This window comes from Cynocephalus volans, chromosome 10 (genome assembly GCF_027409185.1).
Source record: "Cynocephalus volans isolate mCynVol1 chromosome 10, mCynVol1.pri, whole genome shotgun sequence".
Classification (NCBI taxonomy): domain Eukaryota; kingdom Metazoa; phylum Chordata; class Mammalia; order Dermoptera; family Cynocephalidae; genus Cynocephalus; species Cynocephalus volans.
The window spans coordinates 117,360,830-117,377,908 of NC_084469.1; the positions used below are offsets into that span (position 1 = coordinate 117,360,830).

General features: G+C 41.3%; 1 protein-coding gene across 1 annotated transcript in view; it reads right to left on the reverse strand.

The window, feature by feature from the left end:
- Positions 1 to 17,008, reverse strand: part of DNAAF1 (dynein axonemal assembly factor 1) — a 28,127-nt gene extending 11,119 nt beyond the window's left edge. Inside the window, exons 1-7 of the mRNA XM_063110093.1 lie at positions 16,885 to 17,008; positions 14,739 to 14,874; positions 14,182 to 14,273; positions 11,139 to 11,360; positions 10,836 to 11,002; positions 8,320 to 8,441; positions 1,310 to 1,476 (exon numbers count right to left, since the gene is read on the reverse strand). Coding sequence (XP_062966163.1) covers positions 1,310 to 1,476; positions 8,320 to 8,441; positions 10,836 to 11,002; positions 11,139 to 11,360; positions 14,182 to 14,273; positions 14,739 to 14,874; positions 16,885 to 17,008 — 1,030 coding nt within the window. The remainder of the gene's footprint in view (positions 1 to 1,309; positions 1,477 to 8,319; positions 8,442 to 10,835; positions 11,003 to 11,138; positions 11,361 to 14,181; positions 14,274 to 14,738; positions 14,875 to 16,884) is intronic.
- Positions 17,009 to 17,079: the final 71 nt, after the last annotated feature.

The following is a 17,079-nucleotide window of genomic DNA, read 5'->3' on the forward strand; positions in this document are numbered from 1 at the left end:
AACGGCAGGGACACGGATTCTCCCCTAGACCTCCGGAAGAACACAATCCTGAGACACCTTGATTTTAGCCCAGTGAGACCCATTTAGGGCTTCTGACCTCCAGAACTATAATAATAAATTTGTGTTGTTTTAAGTCACTAATTGTGTGGTCATTTGTTATGGCAGCTGTGAATGATAAGAAATATATGTACTTGTCTCTGAGACAGAGTTCCTAAGACACTGTAGATAGGGGCACTAGAAGAATATTTTGTTTTAATATTTCATCTTTGACGCCAGTTTCTGGCACAGAGCTCCTAAGGCCTTTGCAATTTCCAGAGCAATAGGAGCATTTTTTGTTCTAATAAGGGGACTCTTGGTGGCTCCTTGATGGAGGCTAGTCACCAGAAAGACTAGGCCATGATTAGAAGTTTGGAGCTTTCAGCCCCACATCCTATTCTCCAGAGAAGGGAGAGGGGCTGGAAATAATCTATCACACCTCCGTGATGGAGCCTCAGTAAAAACCCCTGAACTATGGGTTCAGAGAGCTGACATGTGGCGGTGCCTGGAGGATGGGCCCCCAGAAAGGGCATGGAAGCTCTGCACCCCTCAACCCATAGCTTGCCCTATGCATCTCCTCACTTGGCTGTTCATCTGTATCCTTTATAATATCCTTTATTAATGTCATAAACCAGAAAATGTGTTTCCCTGAGTTCTGGGATCCATCATAGCAAATTATTGAACCCAAAGGAGGAGGTCATGGGAACCCCAATTTTATAGCCAGTTGGTCATAAGTAGGGTGACAATCTCTCTTAAGATTTGCGATTGGCATCTTCAGAGAGGGGAGGTGTTGTGGGACTGTTGCTCTTAACCTATGGGATCTGAGTTAAGTGTCAGAATTGAATTGAATTGCAGGACACTCAGCTGGTGTCAAAAAATGGGTTGGTGAAGGAAAAACCTGCACATTCTGGCGCCCAGCACTATGTTGAGTGTTGAGAGTATGGTACACTATACACTACTACCACACATACAACACTCTGCTGTACTGTACTACCATAGAAAAACCACAGAAAACTAACACATTCGTTTTGAAAAATGAGGACTATTTTAACCAATTGTGTTTTAATCAGTAAAAGTGGTTTAAAACTGCACACAATAGTTGGAGTTTTTCACTGGCCCTGGCAGGTGGGTGAGGCCACCTGCAGGGGACCTGCAGGCATGTGAGTAAATGGTTAAAAAAAGTCCTAGAGACTAAAGACTGTGCGTTGGACAGCCTGGACATTCTAATGTAAATGGAAGTATGGGCATGTCGCCTTCTGTCCAGAGCACGTACCTCTCTCCTGGCCTTCTGTCTGTCTTTTCCTCTCTTCGGCCTGCCGCTTGATCATCGCCAGGGCTTCGATGCTGTCCAAGATCTTCTTCCGCTCTCTGCTGTCCCACTGCTGCTGCTCTTCCTTCTCAGCCACGTACCCGCCCCTGGCCCATGCCTCCGCGCAAGCTCTGTTTAAAGGACAGATAGAGGAACAGAAATGGGGAGGGTTGAACTTTTGCAGCTTAAAAGTAAATTCCAAACATATACTATCCAGCCAGACTTTTTCCTCTTCCTCAAAATCAAAGCAAAGGGCACATAAGACACGTGGCTGCAAGGATGAAAGTTAACATATGTGCATTTGAACCTTTCAAGTCTAAGCGTTTGCTGAGCCCTCTTAGGTATGGCACCAAAAGCACAAGTGGCAAGAGAGAAAGAAGAGAGAAAGAAGAGAAACTGAACTCCATTCAAATTAAAAACTTCTGTAATGCAAAGGATACCATAAGTAAAGTAAAAGGACAACCCACAGAATGTAAGATATTTGTAAATTTTGTATCCGATAAAGGCCTTGTACCTAGAAAATATTAACAACTCTTACAACTCATGAATAAAAAAACAACACAATTTAAAAATGGGCAAAGGTTAAAAGAATGAAAAAACAAGCCACAGACTGGTAGAAAATATTTGCAAAAAAGAAAACTGACAAAGGGCTTGTACCCAAAACATACAAAAAAAAAATTAAAACTCAGAAATAAGGAAACAAACAACCCCATAAAAAATTGGGCAAAACATCTGAACATCTCACCAAAGAAAATATACAGATGGCAAAGAAGCATGTGAAAAGATGCTCAATATCATATGTCATTAGGGACTTGCAAATTAAAACAAGATAACACTCCACCCCTAGTAGAATGGCTAAAGTCCAAAACACTGACAATATAAAATGCTGATGCAGATGTGGAGAAACGGAAGCTTTGCTCACTGCTGGTGGGATTGCAACATGGTGCGGCCACTTTGGAAGGCAGCGTGGCAGTTCCTCACAAAACTAAACATACTCTTACCACACGATCCAGCAATTGGGCTCCTAAGTATTTACTCAAATGAGATGAAAACTGATGGCCACACAAAAACACGCACACACGTTTTAGCAGTTTTCTTCTAATTGGCAAAAAATAGGGAGCAACCAAGATGTCCTTCAATAGGTGAATGGATATGCACACACTTTTGTACATCCAGACAATGGGATACTACTCAATAATCAAAAGAAAGAAGCTATCATGCCACAAAAAGTCATGGAAGAAGCTTAAATCCACTGCTGAATAAAAAAAAGTCAGTCTGAAAAGGCTATATACTATATGATCCCAACTGTGTGACATTCTGGAAAAGGCAAAACTATGGAGACAGTAAAAAGGTCAGTGGCTGCCAGGGGTTGGGGGCAGGGAGGTGGGGGGGGATGACAAGAGTGGAGCACAGGGGACTTTTAGGGCAATGGAGCTATTCCGTATGATACCGTAATGGTGAACATATGACATTTGTATGTCAAGACACATAGAACGTACAAAGCAAAGAGTGAGCTCTAAAGTAAATTATGGACTTTAGTTACTAATAATTTGTCGGCCTTGGTTCATCAATTGTAACCAATGTACCACACTAATGCCAGATGTTAACAACAGGGGAAACTGAGGGAGAGATGGTATATGGGAACTCTCCATACTTTCTGCTCATTTTTTGGTAAAGCTAAAACTATTCTAAAAAAAGTCTATTAATTTTTTTAAAAATGGGCAAAGAAACCGAACAGACATTTTGTACAAATTGCTAATAAGTACATGAGAGGACACTCAATATCATTAGCCACCAGGCTAATGCAAATCAAAACCATAGAGAGATACCGCTTCATACCCCTAGGCGATTATAAGTAAAAAAAGACAGACAATAGCAAGTATTGGGAAGGACATGGAAAAATCGGAACCCTCGTACATTGCTGATGGGAATGTAAAATGGTGCAGCTGCTGTGGAAAACAATTTGGTGGTTCCTCAAAAGTTAAACATGGAGTTACCATATGACCCAGCAATTCCACTCCTAGATATACACCCAAGAGAATTGAAAACATATGCCTACACAAAAATTGTGCACACAGCAACACATACATAAAATTATTCACCACGATCAAGTAGGATTCATCCCAGGGATGCAAGGTTGGTTCAACATACTCAAATCAATAAATGTGATACACCATATTAATAAAATCAAACACAAGGACCATATGATCATCTCTATAGATGCTGAAAAAGCATTTGATAAAATTCAACACTCATTCATGACAAAGACCCTCTATAAGTTAGGTATAGACGGAAAGTATCTCAACATAATTAAAGCCATATATGATAAACCCACCACCAATATCATCCTGAATGGGGAAAAGCTGAAAGCTTTTCCTTTAAGAACAGGAACTAGACAAGGATGCCCACTCTCACCACTCCTATTCAACATAGTGTTGGAAATACTAGCCAGAGCAATCAGAGAAGAGAAGGAAATAAAGGGCATCCAGATTGGAAAAGATGAAGTCAAACTGTCCCTGTTTGCAGATGACATGATCCTATATATCGAACAGCATAAAGCCTCTACAAAAAAACTCTTGGAGGTGATAAATGACTTCAGCACAGTAGCAGGATACAAAATCAACACACAAAAATCAGTAGCATTTCTTTTCTCCAATAGTGAACATGCAGAATGAGAAATCAAGAAAGCCTGCCCATTTACAATAGCCACCAAAAAAATAAAATACTTAGGTATTGAGTTAACCAAAGATGTGAAAAATCTCTATAATGAGAACTACAAACCACTGCTGAGAGAAATTAGAGAGGATACAAGAAGATGGAAAGATATCCCATGCTCTTGGATTGGAAGAATCAACATAGTGAAAATGTCCATACTACCCAAAGTGATATACAAATTTAATGCAATCCCCATCAAAATTCTAATGACATTTTTCTCAGAAATGGAAAGAACTATCCAAACATTTATATGGAATAACAAAAGACCACGCATAGCCAAAGCAACGCTGAGCAAAAAAAATAAAGCTGGAGGCATAACACTACCTGACTTTAAACTATACTACAAAGCTATAATAACCCAAACAGTATGGTACTGGTATAAAAACAGACACACTTATCAATGGAATAGAATAGAGAATCCAGAAATCAACCCACACACCTACAGCTATCTGGTCTTTGACAAAGGCACCAAGCCTATACACTGGGGAAGGGACTGCCTCTTTAGCAAATGGTGCTGGGAGAACTGGATATCAATATGCAGGAGAATGAAACTAGACCCATACCTTTCACCATACACTAAAGTCAACTCAAAATGGATTAAAGAATTAAATATAAACCCTGAAACAATAAAACTTCTTAAAGAAAACATAGGAGAGACACTTCAGGAAATAGGACTGGACAGAGACTTCATGAATACGACCCCAAAAGCACGGGCAACCAAAGGAAAAATAAACAAATGGGATTATATCAAACTAAAGAGCTTCTGCACAGCAAAAGAAACAATTAACAGAGTTAAAAGACAACCAACAGAGTGGGAGAAAATATTTGCAAAATATACATCTGACAAAGGATTAATATCCAGAATATACAAGGAACTCAAACAACTTTACAAGAAAAAAACAAGCAACCCAATTAAAAAATGGGCAAAAGAGCTAAGCAGGCATTTCTCTAAGGAAGATATACAAATGGCCAACAGACATATGAAAAAATGCTCAACATCATTCAGCATCCGGGAAATGCAAATCAAAACTACACTGAGATACCATCTCACCCCAGTTAGGATGGCTAAAATCCAAAAGACTCTGAACGATAAATGCTGGCGAGGTTGCAGAGAAAAAGGAACTCTCATACATTCATTGTTGGTGGGACTGCAAAATGGTGCAGCCTCTATGGAAAATGGTATGGAGGTTCCTCAAACAATTGCAGATAGATCTGCCATATGACCCAGCTATCCCACTGCTGGGAATATACCCAGAGGAATGGAAATCATCAAGTCAAAGGTATACCTGTTCCCCAATGTTCATCGCAGCACTCTTTACAATAGCCAAGAGTTGGAACCAGCCCAAATGTTCATCATCGGATGAGTGGATACGGAAAATGTGGTATATCTACACAATGGAATACTACTCAGCTATAAAAACGAATGAAATACTGCCATTTGCAACAACATGGATGGACCTTGAGAGAATTATATTAAGTGAAACGAGTCAGACACAGAAAGAGAAATACCACATGTTCTCACTTATTGGTGGGAGCTAAAAATAAATAAATAAATTCACACACACACACACAAAAACCGGGGAGGGGGGGGAAGAAGACATAACAACTACAGTTACTTGAAGTTGATACGACAAGCAAACAGAAAGGACATTGTTGGGAGGGAGGGGGGAGAGGGAGGAGGGAGGGAGGTTTCGGTAATGGGCCACAATAATCAACCACATTGTATATCGACAAAATAAAATTAAGGAAAAAAAAAAAAAACTTGTGCACAAATGTTCATAGCAGCATTATTCACAATATCAAAAAATGAGAACCCAAATGTCCAACCCTTAATGGATAAATAAAATGTGCTGGATCAAAATGGAATATTATTTGGAGATAAGAGGGAGTAAAGTATTGGTACACTCTGTGTCATGGATGAAACCTGAACACATTACACTGTGTAAAAGAAGCCAGACTCAAAAGGTCACATGCTGTATGATTCCATTTGTATGAAATGTTCAGAAAAGGCAAATCTGCAGAGACTGCAAGTAGATTACTGCGCTGCGGGGGGAGCAACGGGGAGTGACTGCTAATGGGGATGATGTTTCCTTTTTAGGCTGATGAAAATGTTCTGAAATTGATTGTGGTGATGGCTGCACAACTCTGTGAATATACTAAAAACCCTTGTATTTTACACTTTATATAGTTGAATTATATGGTATGTGAATTATATCTCAATAAAGCTGTTATTTAAAAAAAAAGTCTAGCAGCTGAAAAACAGAGGTTTTAACTTCAGAGAGAAGAAGCAGATCCCTGTTGGAAAATCAAAGGTACAGAAAGCATTTGGAAATAGGGTTTTACAAAGTATACCAAAGCAAAAAAAGCCTGCAGGTCACCAAGACAGAATATACTGAAGAGGGGAAACTATGTTCCATACATGAACCACAGCAGTGAGAACCTTCAGACCCCTTTATCTCGAAGCAGACATTGGCAGCGGCCTCTCGGTCACCTGCTGTGTGCCAGGTGCTGTGCTTGAGGTGGGGGATCCAGCAGTGAAGACGAGAGAGATGACTCTGCTCCCTCTGATAGAGCTGCCTTTTGGTGGGGCAGACAGACCCCAAACAAGGAAACAAGTGAGTCAGAGGCTGATGTGTCCTAAGAGGAATAAAATCAGGCTAAGGGACATCGGGAGGAGAAGGTGCTATTTAGAGAGGGTGGTCCACCATGCAGATCCCCTTAATAAGAGGACAGGTGAGCAGACACCTGAAAATATCTGGGGAAGAGCATCTCGAGTGACAGCAAGTGCCAAATGTCAAACAGACAGTAAGTGGTTGGATTAGGACTCAAGCCCATGTTAATCTGACTCCAGAAATGGAGTCTCACACTATACTGTAAAGGGCGGTAGGCCTCCATGCTCACATCCGTGTTGATGCTTTCCTGCTCCCCGGCACCACCCCGGGGTGGGGGTAGCATCCTCAGTGGCAGCTGCTGTCATGGGTTCATACCTCCTAGGAGCCTGGTCCCTACCCTGAGCCAAATATGTTACTCACAGGTACAAGACCCTGCTGTAGGTATTAATTGTCCCCACTCAACAGATGAGGAACGTGAGGCTCAGGGAGGTTTGCGAACTCACCCAAGTTAACATAACTTGTGGCTGTAGAGCCAGGCTTGGAAGACAAGGCCGGCTGGATCGAGGTGCTTTCTGCCACATGCCAGCTTCTCTGGGTGTCCCCCACCACCTCCAGGCTTGGGAGCCCAGGGAGCTGGGTCAATATCTGCTGAACTTCCCAGAAGCGGGTCTTCTGGTTTTCTTACTTGGCTGGAGTGGAAGCTCTAACTTCTATTTAAAATATTTGTTAGTTTGATTTAAATTTGTGAGTTTAAAAACATATTACAATCTACACTTAAAAAAATGTTTTATAATTCAAAAATTCAGGCTTTACTTCCCTTAAAGCAGTCTATATTACTGAGGTTTTATCTTAAGTGAGAATAACTAGTGACATAAATTAAAAGGTAAATTTAAAAAATACAGTTAAAAGTAGTGTCAATAAACATGGCAGTCCAGGGTACAATGTTAATTAAAAAAAAAAAAAAAGCACTCTTTCAAATCAATAAGAAAAGCACTTCAAAAGGAAATTAGGAAGAAATCATGAGCAGAATATTCATAAAGGAAGAAATATAAATGTCCAATAAAGATGGAAAATAATGACAAGCCTCATTAGTTATCCAAACCTGCAAATTTTAAACAATAAGATGCTATCTTTGCTCATCAATTAACTTGGCAAAGATCTCTTTCACATGGCTATATCCAGTGAGGTTGAAAATACTTATAAGAGCTTTTAAAAAGTCTCCAACCCCATTCTTTAATCCAGTGATATTACTCCTAGTATTCCATCCCAAGAAAACCCTCAGCAACGAGGTCAAAGACCTCCATTACAGGATGCTTATCAAAGGAATATAAAAATTGGTGAGTAAGTGCTCTAATTCCTATTACAGACAATTACAGCCATTAAACCTACTTCCAAAGAATATTTAATGATGTGTGAAAACGCTTAAAAATCAGATGATTTAAAAATGTAATACTAAGCATGCTCAACTATTAAATTTTATTTTTTGTTTGTTTTTTGGTTTTGGTGGCTGGCCAGTACAGGGAACAAACCCGGACTTAGTGTTATCACTGAGGTGTTATCGGCACCACGCTCTAACCAACTGAGCTAACCGGCCAGCCAACTATTAAATATTGAAATGTGACCAAAAGGCTTTTCTCTTCTTCTTACCTGTCCTTTGGAAAAACTGGTCTGTCATCCAGGTATGTTAAGTGTTTTAGACGAACGGTGACTGTCCTTCGATAATTAGGAATGTGCCTAATAACCGGGTTTCCCATCAAATTCAGAACACGCTGTCAGCAAACAAGCAGAACAAAATTGATTACTAAAAAAATGATGTGATTAAATCATTTCACATGTGCTGTGCTCTAAGAATAAACAAGTAAAATCTATTTCCTTGAGCAAAACGGAAGTGCCAATATCATGTGCTGGTGACTTGATCTGAGCAGTTAGAAGGCTTTCGTTGCTTTTGTGCTGTCAGAACTGTCCACATAATAGAGCAGCCCTCTCTACTTGGCTTCGGATCTTAAATCTCATTGTCCTTCCAGAACAATATCAAAAAGTCTTTCCTGAGGCCATTTCCAAGTGCGGTGATTATATTAGACTTGTTGCCCAATCTCTTTTACTGAAATTAACCTCGGTCTAATGATTGCTTGCTTTCCTTCCCAGCCAGGACCCATTTTAAGAAAACAGATACAGCAGCTGGAAGGTAAGAAGCAGTGACTCAGGGAAAGGATGTTAGTGCCCGCGGCTCTCCCGTGAGTGCCCGACGATGGAGGGCCTTTCTCACCAGGCTGGCAGATCTCCCTGATGTCAAGTTGGGACCTGGAAAAACGAAGGGGCTCGGCAATGCCCACATGCCATCCTGCCCATCTTTAAATATTGTCACCTCCTCTCCTGCCTCAAGAAGCTCAGAGAATGTGAATGGTTAAGGCAATGTGCAGGGAACCACTTTACAAGCTGTGTGCCTAAACTGATGAAATATTTTTCATATCTAAAATGGCTTGGAGAAGATAAATATATTGTAAACTAGTTAATTTAGCATTTCCCAAACTTCATTCTCATATCATCTTCACCCCTCTTGCCATATTTTCAACCTGCAGGGGGTGGGGTGAGGTGAGCAACACTCCCAGGGGCAGGCAATGAAGGGGTGCACTGCGTGTGGAGAATGTAGGAGCAATCACAAAGCAACCGCAAGGTGGCTGCTTCTGTCATGGGCTGAATTGTGCCCAAATTCACATGGCAAAGTCCTAACCCCCAGTGCCTCAGAATGTGACTATACTTGGAGACAGGGTTATTAAGGAGATAATTATGTTAAAATTAGTTCATTAGGGTGGGCCCTAGTCCAGTTGGACTGGTATCCTTATAAGAAGAGGAGATTAGGACACAGACACATACAGAGGGACAACCATGTGAAGACACAGGGAGAAAAGTCGTCTACAAGCCAAGGAGAGAAACCCCAGAATGAAACCAATGCTGTCAACACCTTGATCTCAGACTTCTGGCCTCCAGAATAATGAGAAAATGCATTTCTATTGTTTAAGCCTCCCAGTTTGTGGTACTTTGTTATGGCAGCCTTGACCTGGAGGGTTCTCAAGGCCAAGGGATGGGAAAGTTTGAACATCAAAAATTAAAATGACAGCAAGGGTTAAATCATATCAGATACTGTATAGGGCTGGCTAGTTAGCTCAGTTGGTTAGAGCACAGTGTTGGTAACACCAAGGTCAGGGGTTTGGATCCCCCTTCTGCCAAAAACAAAAACAAAACAAAACTTGTATATGTAAATCTATGAGTTCATAGTGATACCGAAAAAGAAGAAGCCTTCGTTGTCACCATTATAGATTGCTAGGGTCTCAACTGATTTCTCTAAAAATTGATAAATAAAAGGAAAGAGCCAAACATTTATCCTGGCCTTTTCTGTATGAACCACCAGTTGATGAGAAAAGTCCTTCGTAGAAGCATTCCAACTTATAAATGCAGAAGGAATATGATAATTCAAAAATAATCACTGTGTGACTCCTAATGAGATAATGCTTCCAAGATGCATTCACCAATGGCTGCCAAAACAACTGGAGAAAAATTGACAGAGAACTTCATTATGGCCAAATTGGTTTGACAACATCTGAACCCACTAATCAATCTTAAAATTACAAAAATAGAGGCAAACAGACATCACATGCCTGCCCCGCATGTGATGCTCCACGGCATACTCAAAGTAAAACACTGAACTTGGATCTAAGGAAGCCTCTGGCTCCATTACCATCTTACAAGAAATACTGGGAACAGTGGAATATGTCAAATGACACCATGAGGATGCAATCAACCAAATCCAGAATGTGGGAAACTAGCAGGCAAAGGACCCAATTTCTCTTACAAATTAATGGGGAAAAACACAGAAAGGGAACTATTATAGATCAAAAGAGATTTAAGAGACATATAATGTCTAAATAATAGTACAGTTGTGATTATGCTTTAAAAAGTCTGTATCTGTCAGAGATAGACACTGAAATATTTGTGGGTAAAATAGCATGACATCTGACATTTAAGCTAATCCAGCTAAAAACACAAAGGAAAAAAGTGTGAAGAAAGGAAGAAGAAAGGAAGGAAGAAAAAGGGAAAGGGACTTGATATTTAAAGACTATAAAATAATGCAAGTTGTTTTTTGTGATGTTTTTCTTTGTTTTTACCAAGTCAGGCATGCTCTCGAGAATGCTCAGGATCTCTGGATCACTCAGCTTATTGTGGGACAGGTCAAGTACACAGAGTTTCACACACTCCTTCAGATGCTGTATGTCTTCCACAGTCTCTAGGTGATTGTGGGCCATCTGTAGCGTGTTCAGCACTGGGAGGCAGGCTGGAAGATGAGGTCAGGAGAAGTAAGCAACAAATGCATAAAAATGTTTCTTGCCCACAATATAAACTAGAACCTCCCCCAGGGGAAAGTGATGGACGTCTGGCACATAGAAAGACTGCTTGTTGGATGCTCTTACAGAGGTTTTCAATGGTCTTGATGTAATTGTTGCTGAGGTTAAGAGCATCCAGTTTCTGCAGAGGCTCTAGGTTCTCAATTTTATGAAGCAAGTTCACTTGCAAGAAGAGGCAACGCAATTCAGTCTGGGCCTCCAGGTTCTCGATTTTCTGTATTCCATTGCACTGCAACCAGAGACAGCGTAGTCCTGTATACTCTTCCAAGTTCTCAATGCGATCAAAACCTAGTGAGAAGGAAGGGGGTGTCAATTAAGCTTCTACACACACATAGGGTTCAGAAGGGTCACAGTCACCCTTGTTTTTGCCTACTGTTAGGGACTAAATGTTTGTATCTCCCCCAAATTCATATGTTGAAATCCTCACCCCCAATGGTATGGTATTAGGAGGTGGGACCTTTGGGAAGTGATAAGGTCATGAGAGATTGGGATCAGTGGACTTATAAAAGAGGTCCCAGAGAGCTCCCTTGCTCCTTCCACCAAGTGAGAACACAGCAAGCAGGTGCCATCTATGAACAGGAAGAGGACCCTTACAAGACTCCGAATCGGCTGGTGCCTTGATCTAGGACTGCTAAGCCTCCAGAACTGTGAGAAATAAATTTCTATTGTTTGAAAGCTACCCAGTTTATGATATTTTGATATAACAGCCCCAAATGGACTAAAAAACCTACCTACCTAGCATCCACATTTCCTTCCTCTAGTAACAACTTTTCTTTGTGGAAACACCCCTCTCCTAATGCTAACCCGATGGCTCTCTGGGTGGCCAATCAGAGTCATGAGGATTCACTAGGGGCTGGTCACATTTAGCCAAGCAGGGCCAACTCTGATGAACTCTGGGGAATTTTGCTGGCTCTGCTGGAAAGAGGTAGTCTTTCTGCTAGAATTACCGACCTGATAGGGGGAACCTAGTGCTGTAGCAGCCACCTTCCCTTTATGGCTGGGAATGTGTGGGGGGTGGGGTGGACCTGCCCTGAAAATGAACTGGCACAGAGGACAGGTTCAAGGGCAGGAGAGAGACGGTCTCATGGAGAAACGCCGTAAGCACTGGGATCCAGCCAAGCCTAAAGCTAGTGCAAACTGTGTGCCTTGTTTTGTTCTATTTTTCATTTTTATGAAACAAAGTTAAGGTTAGGAAAACAAAACAGTTTCATTTCCTTTAGTACCTCATCATCAATTTCTAATTCGGGATTCACCTGCTGTTACCAAAAAATTTTTAAAGGTAGTTATTTTGTTGTCTGAGAAAGTTTTGATTAAAAAATTTAATATTAATGGTAAGCAAAATTTAAAAAAATTTACCCATGACCCTGCCACCCCAATAATCTGTTCTCATTTTTCTCTATCTCCTTACAAGCTTGTTGTAAATGTGCATAATGTTTTTACAGTTGTAATCATAAAATACCTATAAATGTGAGGTATAGTACAGATGTATATATTTTTAAATCCTGACTTTTTTCCATAACAATTTTTATAGCATGAGAATTTTCCATGTTGCTTCAAGGTCTTCATACTGAAGTCAGTATTTCTAAAAGATAAGGACTTTTTTTTTTTTTTTTTTGCCATAAAGATAACCACAATAAATTGTGACATCTAAACTACAATAATTCCTCAGTATCATCAAATAGCCAGTCATTGTTCACATTTCTCCCTTGTCTTTTTTCCAAACTGTTTATTGTCTGAATCAGCACATAAATAAGTTCCAAACATTGTCATGAGCTGACGTCTCTTAAGTCACTTGTAACCTACGGTCTGTCTCTTTCTCCTACTGCAGTTTTCTGTTGAAGAGGCTGGGTCGTTTGTCCCCTCAAGGTCCTGAAATTCTGCATTTTCTCTCTTGGCCCCTCAACCTTTCACCTTGCCTCAGGGGTTGATCTTGAGACCAAAAGAATAGGGAGAAGAGGTGATGTATCATCTCCAAGACTGTGGCTTCAGTCTTGGCCTCGCTCTTTCTTGGGTAACTTGCTCGGGGGCGGGCTAGCTGCCATGGAGAAGCTCACGTGGTGAAGGACCGAGGCCTCAGGCTGGCAGCCCTTGAGGACCTGAGGCTAAGCCTGGAAGTGGATTCTCCAGCCCCAGTTGAGCCTTCAGGTGACTGAGGTCGGGCTGACAGTCTGACCACCACCTCATGAGAGACCCTGAGCCAGATCCTCCCAGCTAATAGCTCCTGGATTACTGGCCCTCTTCCACCTCTCTGACTCTTTCTACTTAATCTAACTTACTGGTTCCTCTTCTTCATCTCACCTCTTAAGTATCAGTCCCCCAGGAACTGTCCTCCTAAGTCACCTTATTCACTGCTACACTTAGATGCTAGGCGGAGAATTGTGAAGGGGGTGAGAGTGGAGGTGAGGGCATCACTAAGGGGGCGTTCCAAACCCTGAAGGTGTTCGTGCTGCAGGAGCCTTTTGTGCACCTCCCTGTCCGCACCTTCATTACAGTGGTGCCCCTGCCCCAGGACGCCAAAGGTATCTGTGCTGTCTCCACATCTGCATTTCCGCCACTGAGCACAGTGCCGGACACACAGAATGACTGAAAAAGCAGTGACACCCCCCCCACTCAGTCACTGCTTGGTGCAGCCCTGTCCATGAACCTGCACTTAAATTTGTACGTGATTACTGGACACCTACCCTGAGCCCTCGGGGATGCTGCTGTCTGTACCTCTCCATTCTGAGAGGCAGCCAGCGATGCCTTTGTTCTCCACACCAGTCTTCAATCCTTCACTAATATCCCTTCCCAGCCCAAAGCACTTAAGAACTAACTTTCTGGTTTGAAAAATTATAAGTCCTTACAAAAACATAAATAAAGGATACCAGTGTGTTCCTTTGTATTTACATACCCAGTGTCCCCTTCATGAACTCTAGTCAGCTGAGAGATTTTCTTGAAGAAATTGTATTGCTTTTTTTTTTTTTTTTTTTTTTATAAATCTTCACTAAACTCTGGAATTTCTACTTAAATATAATCTGAAAACTAAATATGATCCCCGCAAATAATTTTTTATACCTCTAGAGAGAATCTTTCCCCTGACATGAGCCATCTCCTTTACTACGGTACTCACCTTTGAAGTGTAAGTACAGCGTATCATTCAATGCAGGGGTAATATAAAGCTTGTGTTGCTTGCAGAGTTTTTGCAGGAAACTTTTAGTCATTCTGTTAAAATGGAAAACATGAACAAGAAATTTATCTCAACTTGTCAGCTGTAAAGTATATGAGCATTCCCAAAGTTCTTTACCACATCCATTCCTGTCCCCAATTCTACAACTCCTCATATACTTTATGCCTATTTAAAATCCTTCTTCTTTTTGTATAGCCTTATCCAATATTCTTACTTTCAGCATTCTTAAAAATTGCAGTGTATGTACTAATAAAAATACTTTTAATAGTGTCCTCAAGAATACTGATGTTTCTCTTTCCAGGTCTGGCATTAAAGTTTAATAGAGTGTGGTTAGTAGTGCCACAGAGGAAGCACCATCCTGACTCCATACTTAACAATCCTCAGACACTGGGCAGGCTATTCAATCTCCACAAGGCTCAGTTTCCCTATCTGTACAAAGGAGTGATAACACCATCTACTTGCTCCATAATTGTGCACTATTTGGCAGCATGCCCACATACCTGAGCCCCTGATCTTTCCCATCATCTCTTGGGTGGGTGAAGTGACTGTCTGACCCACCATCGCCACTCTGTTTCTGCTGATTTTGGTAGGATGTGTCAGAAGGACCCACACATATTTCCTTAGGATCATCAATTTCTGTAAAATAAAAGAGATCAGGTCTGAAGAAATCAAGAAATGTACAAAAAGAATTCTCCCAATTTCAATGTGATTAGTAACTGTCCACTGTCAGTATGGAACACCAGTACTCTTAAATGTATAACAATATTTAAAGCATTGGCAATGACTATGTAAATCTCATTTTTTAAAGTGGATCCTCTATAAAAACTCTTGTACAGGTGCACAAGAAAATGTGTTCAAAGATATTAGTCTCTGCATTGTTTGTAACAGCCCCAAACTGTTAACAATGCAAATGTTCATGCATAGAGACAGGTTAAATAAACCAACGGATTACTCTTCTGCCTTTGAAAAGAATGTACTAGAGCATTGCATCAATCAATGTGGATTATTCTCAGAAAATATTTGAAGTAGAAAAGAAAGCAAGTTTCATAATAAACACAGGACACCATTTAGAGAATAAATTTAAAACATACAAACCAATGCTATGCATTGTTTAAGAGCACAAAGAGAGAGAAATGATTGAAAGAATCCATAAAAAATTTTGGATAAGGAAGGAAAGAAATGGGATTAGAAATGGCGGGGGTGGGGGACTAAAGGAACATTTATTTTATGTGGAATGTTTTATTGCTTTAATTAAAAAAAGAATTCAAGTAAATATGATAAAATGTTAATCACTTTCAGTTCTCAGTGGCAATACATGGGTGTTTGTTATAATGTTCTCTGTTCTTTTCTGTTTAAAACATTTCTCAAAAGAAAAAACACATGAAAAGAAACAAAAAAAGGTGGGAACATCTTTAGTAAAAAGAAAATGAGCACATTCAAATGCATTTAATTTTTTTAAAGGTCACTCACAACTAGCCAATTCAAATGAACTTAATTTTAAGGGCTGTTGGCTGCTGCTCTCTGTGTTCGTGAGCTCTGTTGAATAGGACTAAATCTCTGGGGTTGGGAACTGTGTCTTACACTCATCAATGTCCCACTGCATACAATGCCCAGCCACAGAAGCACCAGATTTATGTTTGTGAAATAAATAAAGAATAGGTGCTCAATATATATAATTGATTATGCTAATAACAAGAGCTACTATTTATTAATGGCCCACGATATACCAGAAACTATAATTACGATTATCTCTGTATATCCCTGTATAATTATCACTGCTTACAGATGAGGAGACTAAGGCTCAGAGAGGCTGAGCTCTGGGCCAACAGCCACAAAGCTGGCGAGCTGCACAGCTGCAATCTAAACCCAACCCGAGTGTCTCCAAACCCTGTGTCTTTCCACTGTGCGATACCAATTCCTTACAGGGTTTGCCCGGACAGTTGATGCTGAAGATACATTTGTTGAATGGGTTCAAAAACTGAAACACAAATCAATTGGTTTCTTCAGTCATTGAAAGATCTCCCTCGTGGCCCCAAGCCTAGTGGGAGCAGAGGGTGAAGCCTATCTTTCAAGACTATTCCCGGAAACTTTGGGGGTGGGACGTCACACACTGACCCCAGAACCACCAGCTCTTCATTCAGTCTCTATCATATGTTAGGCACTGGCTAGACACTTGGAATTCAAGCAGGATGACTTGCCCTGTATAGCTTGAAGTCTAGAGGGGAAGAAAAAGCCTTTGTCTTACACGGTGATAGCAATAGAGAGATACATTCAAAACAAAGAAGTTGGGAGATGGAAGAACGTTGTGTTGGACAGAACTTGGGCTCCGGAGTCAGACTGTCCAGGCCTGAGTCTCTGTTCTATCATTGACTAGTAAGGGTAATGTTTGTAGCAAGTTTTATAACTTCTTTTAAGTTTCCTCATCTGCATGAAATGGGAACAGGGGCGCCTACTGCAGAGGGCTGGTATGTGGCTCAAATGAGGTACGTGCTCGGCATATATCGTTTAATAAATGTTGGTTGCTATTATTATTATTGCTATTTTTGGCTGTGAAGACCGGGGGGTATGTGGTGTTGGGACCGGGCTGCAGCGCCTAGCCGGGTCGGCCCCTCGCCCTCCTGCCCTCCCCGGGGCGGCGGTCGGCACCTTGCCTGGGGCCGCCTTGGCCCGCGTTCCCGTGGTCACCCGCGGACGCCTCCACGCCGGGCTGCTGCACGCAGTCCAGCTCCGCTGCCCCGTTCGCCGCAGGCTCCGAGGCCTCGGGGTGCATGTCTACTCCTGTAACCCCGAACAGCCCGCCGCAGTGGGCACCCGTTCCGCGGGGCCGTTTCAGCCCCCAAC